This window comes from Drosophila teissieri, chromosome 2R (genome assembly GCF_016746235.2).
Source record: "Drosophila teissieri strain GT53w chromosome 2R, Prin_Dtei_1.1, whole genome shotgun sequence".
Taxonomy (NCBI): domain Eukaryota; kingdom Metazoa; phylum Arthropoda; class Insecta; order Diptera; family Drosophilidae; genus Drosophila; species Drosophila teissieri.
In genome coordinates, this window is record NC_053030.1 from 20,426,644 (window position 1) to 20,434,424 (window position 7,781).

General features: G+C 46.9%; 2 protein-coding genes across 3 annotated transcripts; both read right to left on the reverse strand.

Annotated features, from left to right (window-relative positions):
- Positions 1 to 1,147: 1,147 nt before the first annotated feature.
- Positions 1,148 to 3,396, reverse strand: LOC122613392 (bifunctional endo-1,4-beta-xylanase XylA). Of its 2 annotated transcripts, XM_043787546.1 has the most exons (4): positions 3,267 to 3,396; positions 2,854 to 3,186; positions 2,422 to 2,785; positions 1,148 to 2,301 (listed from the first exon to the last, which is right to left on the reverse strand). In XM_043787546.1, the coding sequence occupies exons 1-4, from the start codon at positions 3,321 to 3,323 to the stop codon at positions 1,247 to 1,249; spliced, it is 1,809 nt and encodes a 602-aa protein (XP_043643481.1). In that variant the 5' UTR covers positions 3,324 to 3,396; the 3' UTR covers positions 1,148 to 1,246. The 2 variants fall into 2 exon arrangements, with proteins under 2 accessions (XP_043643481.1, XP_043643480.1); XM_043787545.1 differs by having other exon boundaries at positions 1,148 to 2,785.
- Positions 3,397 to 3,910: 514 nt separating this feature from the next.
- On the reverse strand, positions 3,911 to 5,026 carry LOC122614348. Its single transcript, XM_043788917.1, has 3 exons — positions 4,979 to 5,026; positions 4,285 to 4,617; positions 3,911 to 4,222 (listed from the first exon to the last, which is right to left on the reverse strand). The coding sequence occupies exons 1-3, from the start codon at positions 5,024 to 5,026 to the stop codon at positions 3,911 to 3,913; spliced, it is 693 nt and encodes a 230-aa protein (XP_043644852.1).
- Positions 5,027 to 7,781: the final 2,755 nt, after the last annotated feature.

A 7,781-nucleotide genomic window follows, 5' to 3' on the forward strand; every position in this document is an offset into this window, starting at 1 on the left:
TGAATTAACATGAAAAAATATTGACCCACACACACACACACAGGCAAACACTAGCGCACGCATACAAACGCGGTGAGCAAAGGTCCTGCTGCAATTTATAGCTGCAGTGGCCAGGTCAGTGTGGGAAAATGTTTGAGCACACACACTTCCAGCGGCGTAAATGTTACTGGCAGCTCCGGCAAACCGATGAAATGGTGAGAGAGTGCACCGCGAGAAAATGTGTGAGCTTAGCTTAAGATCTTGAATTTTTGATGTGCAAACTAGTAAGAGGAAGCAAATAACTTGTTTCCAAAGCTTTACAAACTATATTTAGAACTTGAGCTAACACTACCCCCTTTTTTGTGGCAGTGCATTTGAATCTGTCGGGGATTTACCCTTCGCAGGACACACAATGAAGGTGTGTGCTGACAACGAATGCTGTGGGTGATGATCCAGGTTGATTTATCTACTGGCGCTGAGGTTAAAAGTTTTGCGCATACCTCCATTGTTTAGGTCAGTTTCCCTTTGTGTGGCCGAGGCACAGAGTAGCACCACCATCGTTGCCCCACCCATGCACCACCTCTTCGGCACCTCTTCGGCACCACCAAGTCTATAGGCTGACTGCCAGACAGGAGGAGGTTATGCAAATGTCAGCCATGTGCAATTATTCAACCTTTGGCCGGCTGCTCGAGTCCTTTTGCAGGAGTGCCTCTGTGATTTCTGCTCCACCAATAACGTTTACTTAATCCATGATTATTTTATTGGTTTAGCCGGGAAGCACAACTCAGAAAGGCAGACAGCTCATTACTAAGGCCCCATCGCTAGATCCTAACTAATTATGGAGCTTCCGAGCTCGTTATGCATGCGGGTTTCTCGCTCGTGGAGTCACCCATCCACACCAAGCGGTTGCCAAGGATGCTCAAGGCCACGTCCGGAGTATCGGCAATATTTTGCTGACGTCTCACTGAAATCCATCATTTTGCCCAGCCGTCTGCGACACGTGGTCCCCCCAGTTGGCTAATAAATCTTAATCAGTCCGTACCCCAGTGGGTGGCTGCGGTCGCTGCTTAATTTGCGGCACCACCGCCTCCCATTGGAGGCCATGGCTTATCAACTTATCAACCCGGCCCGCATTGATTGGCCCGCCAATCGAGCATAATCGCAAAGCTTTTCAATGCTGATAAGTTTATTTATTTGCTGGCCTAAAGCTTATTCCACTGACCATATCCCCCAACAGTTTGGGTGTGCTTTTCGTGGCTTCTCGATTCTAGAAGAGGGATCCAATCTCGTTCATCAGGTGGTCAAACCAATTGCCCTCGGTGGTGGAGCGGTTGTCCACGGTTGTAGTGTTCCAACTGGCGGTCGTGTTGTTCCACCAAGGAGCTTCGGTCGTGTTCAGGGGTCCCTGGGTTGAGTTGCCGAGCCATGGACCTTGAGTGGAGTTGAAGTTGGGGCCAAGGGTGGTGCTGTTCCAGTTGGGTCCCGAAGTGGAGTTATTGCCCCACCATGGACCTTCGGTGGAGTTGTTTCCCCACCATGGACCTTGAGTAGAGTTATTTCCCCACCATGGACCTTCGGTGGAGTTGTTTCCCCACCATGGACCTTCAGTTGAGTTGTTTCCCCACCATGGACCTTGAGTAGAGTTATTGCCCCACCATGGACCTTCAGTGGAGTTGTTTCCCCACCATGGACCTTCAGTTGAGTTGTTTCCCCACCATGGACCTTGAGTAGAGTTATTGCCCCACCATGGACCTTCAGTTGAGTTGTTTCCCCACCATGGACCTTCCGTCGAGTTGTTTCCCCACCATGGACCCTGAGTAGTGGTGTTTCCCCACCATGGACCTTGAGTAGAGTTATTGCCCCACCATGGACCTTCCGTCGAGTTGTTTCCCCACCATGGACCCTGAGTAGTGGTGTTTCCCCACCATGGACCTTGAGTAGAGTTATTGCCCCACCATGGACCTTCAGTTGAGTTGTTTCCCCACCATGGACCTTCAGTTGAGTTGTTTCCCCACCATGGACCCTGAGTAGTGGTGTTTCCCCACCATGGACCTTGAGTAGAGTTATTGCCCCACCATGGACCTTCAGTTGAGTTGTTTCCCCACCATGGACCTTCCGTCGAGTTGTTTCCCCACCATGGACCCTGAGTAGTGGTGTTTCCCCACCATGGACCTTGAGTAGAGTTATTGCCCCACCATGGACCTTCAGTTGAGTTGTTTCCCCACCATGGACCTTCCGTCGAGTTGTTTCCCCACCATGGACCCTGAGTAGTGGTGTTTCCCCACCATGGACCTTGAGTAGAGTTATTGCCCCACCATGGACCTTCCGTAGTGTTGTTTCCCCACCATGGACCTTCAGTAGAGTTGTTTCCCCACCATGGACCTTCAGTAGAGTTGTTTCCCCACCATGGACCTTCAGTAGAGTTGTTTCCCCACCATGGACCTTCAGTTGAGTTGTTTCCCCACCATGGACCTTGAGTAGAGTTATTTCCCCACTCAGGACCATCGGCAGTGGTATTCCAGTTCGGAGAGACAGTGGTGAGGGTGAAGTTGGGTGTGGTATTGGTGTTGGGGAACGCAGTGGTGTTCCATCCAGGTCCGCCGGCTGTGGTGTTTTGGGGCGGTGGTGGCAGGGTGCTGTTCTGGGGCGGCTGTGGTTGTGGCTGACTCTGGGCGATGCAATTGGCCAGAGAGAGGGAGGCTGCATTCAGCTTGATCACTGCCTTCTCCACTTCGCGGTAAATGCAGGCATTGCGGCGGCGACGATCGTAGCGGTAAGGACGCACGGAGCTGAATAGGTTCAGAACCTGTTCGGAACTATAGTCTTAGTCACAGTTCTACGGAAAAAGTTAACAAATCGAAGATAAAAACTCACGGTATCCACGTAGCATTGCCGGTTGTCATGGTGCGATTCGCGAAGTGCGCAGTTGACCAACTCCCGTTCGAAATTGCGTTTCGTGTAGACGGCATCCTGGCGTTCCAAGTATCTCTCAATATCCTTAGACTCCAAGTTGCCGCAGCGGCGAATCTTGTAGCCAGCCACCAGCAGGATCTCGATGTTGTCCACAGTGTAGAGGGCAGTGCAGTCCTCGAATTCAAGGAGCTCTTGGGCCATCGGCTGCTGCAGCTTTCCACTCACAGCATCAAGGAACAGGGACTGCCAGGTGAGCTCCTTGGAGCTCCTGGCTGCGTCAACGGCCGCGAACGCCTGGTGAATTCATTGGAGGATTATATAAGCCCACACCCTGGGGTGTCGTCTCCACCTCTCGGTGGGTTTGGCATTCTCACCTGAGCGCCGACGAGCAGCAGACAAACTGCTAAAATTTTGCAGGGAACCTCCATCATGGCGGTTCAGTTCGTTTCTGAGTTGGCTTCGCTGGCAGGTGACCAATTTAAAGCGGCGCGCATTTGTGTTTTTATATTTTGTTTTTATTCTGCCTCTTTTTAAATTGCATTTATCTATAATTGTTCGGGGGCCCACCGCAATCAGCAAAACGGTCGGACGGGCAGGTGATAAGTCTTAAGCATTCTAATTGATGATAACAATGAGTGGCCAAAGTGCCATCATCACGATAAAGCCTAGCAAATGCGGAACTGGGTGTGAAGTGGCAGAAAGTCGTTTCAACGGGGTGAGTAACCGTTTTAGGGGTTCGGGAAACTCCGACGATGTTTGTTCTCAGAGGGCTTGATGGCCTGATAGGCCATTCAAAACAAGGGAAACTTTTCGGCGACACTTCCAAGGAAAAAACCGAATCAAACTGATAGTGTAAGGTAATACGATAAACAACCAGCCGAATGAGTCTTAATTGATAAAACTAAAGCTCTCTACTTTGTTTGTTAGCTGACTTACAGATTCAGAAGAACCCACACTAATCTTCTCAAGGCTTGATCTCTGTGAAATTGAGCAGTTTATTGATTATTTCTCTCAGCACTTAGTTGGTCAAAGGCAGATCTTGGAACATCAGCTGGGGCATCGGAGGCACCTGCTCCTTGGGCGCCTGGGCGGGCTTCACCTGCTGCTGCTGCTCCATCTGCTGGTGCACCTCACGCTGGGCGGCAATCTTGTCCAGGCAGGAGTTGAAGTCATTGGCCGCCTGGATGGACTGGACCTTGGCCTCGCTGACAGCGGAGCTGATGCAGTTCGACTTCTCGGCGTTCACCTGAGTGGCATTGGACACGAACTGGGACTGAGCTCGGTAGGCCTGCGAGTTGGAGGTGTCCAGCAGCTGGAGGTTCTTGTCGAACTGATGGCGAGAGTGGGCATCAGCCATGCTGATTCATTTGTGTATAATGCAAGCACACTCACCGTGGACACAGTGCAGTTGAGGAAAAGAGCGGAATCGGTCTCGTTGCGGCACAGTTGCAGGTTCTGCTCCAGGGTCAACAGCTGCTGACGGATCTGGTTGATGGTGGAGTTGCTGGTCTGGGTGTAGGCCACGTTGGTGCGGTTGGCTGCCTCCTCGCAGGCATTGGTGGCATTGGCCAGGCTATCGCCGTTCTTCTGTGTGGTATTCAGGTAGATGTTGGCACAAGTCTGGGCAGCTGGGGTCAGACCTCGACCCTCAGCCTCGCCCAGGACCATGCGAAACAGGACCTGCTCCAGACCAATGTCCTCTGCCAAACGCGGCACGGCACTGACCTGAGATCAAGAAATAATGTTTAATGCTTTAAAGCAAATCTGGCACAGCCTCTATCTGCGTAACTTTAAATACGTATTTCTTAAATATAACACTTAATATCTGCCTATATGAGTGGTACAATCGAAGTTTGATTATTTTTCAGTATCAACTTTTAAGTTCTTTTGATAACAGCTGACACACGCCAGTTAAATTGATTTGATTCGCCCAATCGTTGAATTAAAAAAAGTTGTCTAGATAGTCGCCAAAACAATAAATAAACTTATTGAGTATGGCGTTTGTTTGTACTTCCCCTGACAAATTGTAAAGGACACAACTTTTTTGACATTAGGTATTTAACTAAAGATTGGTAATAGAACTCACGCTGAAGACAGTCACGGCCAACAGGATAACTCGTGTGAAAAGCTGCATGTTTATAACTTCGATTACTTTCAATCTGTTGACTCTGCAGAAGTGCTGCGCCTTTTATACTTCAGCATCCCAGTTAAGAGTGCCATCAGGGTACAAAATTAGCCGCTAATTGGCAATGCAGTGTGATTAGATAAATTCCAGCAAGAAGACATGAGCAATTTTCATTTAGTTGGCTCTTCTCAGGGCTAAGACTCATATCCAAAGGGGCTAAGATAAATGGTTGGCAGGTTAAATAACACTTCTTCAATCAGGGACCGTGTCGCCTGATAAGCCGACACATCCCCCTGGGGTCTGAATGTCTGTCTGGTCGGGTTGTTATCTCCGTCGCTTATGATATAAGACCTAATTTTACCCTTGCTGAATCATGCCACACGGCTAACTGGTAGCGCTTTCTATTCGAAGAGAGCCAGTGATTTAGGAAATCACCTTAAAGAGCTACTTCAGCTGGGATTCTAATCTACCGATTACATAGCCATAAATCAGCCATACTATAACCATACTATAACAGCGGCAAGGCAGTTCTCGGAATTGATAGAGCCATGGCTGATAAGTAACTTGGTTTGCCTAAGGTCATTGAAAGTAAAAACCCAATTTCCATGAATTCAGTTATCACCTCTTGCCGCTCGTATTTCGATCTAACACTACTGTTGGCAATTGAAAAAAGCTAACAATCAGCAAATGTTTGCCTGACGAATTTACTATCATCTAATTAGCGAGGCAAGCGCACTCAATATGTACTTAGCTTCAACCTTTTTTCTTGCCAAGAGCATTTGGGCAAAAAGTATCTTGGGAATGGGGTTACCACGTATTTATCAAAAACACACACAATGCCCGAGAAAAATGGGGAAAATGGTGAAAATGGCTACACATGTGGGGATACGCATACTTCTTGCGATAGACCAAACAAGATTTATAAGCTGAGACATTGTACCCAGCACCTTGGTGGCAAAGTCGTCGCAACTCGAACGATTTATCAAAAGCATAAAGTGCAGGCAGAGCCAACTTTTGGTGCTACTACACTTGAACATATATGGGGGGATATGGGAAATAATTTTGCTACTATCATAGGATTTATTTCTGAGAACCTAATAATAATGAATGACTGTCTGCGAATCCAGAGTGTTATGTCCGGAAAAAGCAATCAATCTTGAGAGAGGCTCAGGAAAATAACAATATCTACAAATATAAATTGATAAGAGTGTATGAAGTACGTTGTTAAATAATCAGGCGGAAACACCCATAAGTAGATAATTAACTGCATTTCTCTCAGTGTGCTGCCTGCCAGGCGCATCTGCTCCGGCGGAACTTTTCTGGCAGAAAGATTTACCGGGCGACAAGTGCTAATTTGAATGTGGGCAGCCGTTTTATTTGTCCTGACAGGCTTGGTGCCTTGGTAAGCCACAAGTCATGGTTCCCCTAAGTACCCCGGAATCAGATTGGGTTGTCGCTGCCGGTGTCATATCATTTCATTTCAGCCCGATGGTTCCCACTCCCATACCATTTTGGTGGAGTGGAGTGGAGTGACTCTTCCTGCTCCTGGCGGAGATCCATCCATGAAGTGGTAAGTCATGTAATGCGCTTGAAGTGGCTTTACACTGCGGCTCCTGTATCTGTTTCAGCGTGTTCTTCAGCCTCTGTTCGGTTCTCGAGTAGCTGTTAAGCACTTTCATTACACGGCCCCGAAATGAGCAATGATTTATGCGAGTTATGAGAGGGGAAACGGCTCGAGTGTCGCTTTAAATACGAGCGGCAGGTCCTTTCTGTACCACTACCTCCAGCTGCGCGCATTCGCTGTTGAATGTTGACTGTTGGTTGTTGGCTGTTGGCTGGTGTCATTAAAAATGGAATGTGCTGCGTACGGTGCACGACGGAATGGTAAGGATGGATATTGTTGCGCATTGTTTGCGGCCATTCTTGTTAATGCTTCATCCTTTGGCGCTGGCATCTCCTTTGTTTACAGCAGCTCGACTGGCAAATAAATGCGGGGTCTAGACTGTCACGCACAATGGCAGTTTTAATTTCAGGAGTGCATCCGGCAAAAGAGCACAGCAGTTGGTGGTGGAAGGCACTCGAAAAGGATCTTACATTTATTTATATAATTGCAGCGGACTTTAAAGCATTAAACATGCATTTACACATTCATTAAATTGAACACGAAAAGATTATGTTGGCAAACAAAAATAATTACACTCGGTAAACGTGTTCGCAAATTTCCAATGAGTGTAAATACATTTCAGTTTGAATCAAAGAAACGTAAATAAATGTCTTTAGTTGATGTTTAGATATTAATGCAAGGAATTAAACATGTAGAATGCTTACCGTTTAGCCAATTAAATATGCTTTAATGCACACTTTTCGTTTGGCCAATTATTTTGATGAAAACAAGACAAGTAATTCAGTTAAGTTTCAGTTATTACTTCTTCAAAAAATATGGATTATTTAACATGTGAAATTAAAACTTGTTTTTAAGTACACTGAAAACATGGCTGCCTTGCTTACCTTGCTTACCTACATTTTTTACCTATACTTATTAAGTTAATTAAATTCATGTTAATAAGACAAGCTCTGCAAGCATTAATTAGTGGCATGAACATTTACTTAACACATAAAAATCGATCAATTATGTATTCATTTTTTTTGGCCGCACTCATAAATACTTTACATGTTCAAAGAGGGCCCTTTGCGATTTAAGTTGGCCGTTTCTTCCGCAAAGGTAAATGCGTAATAAGTTTTTTATGCAAATTTCCCGGGGAAA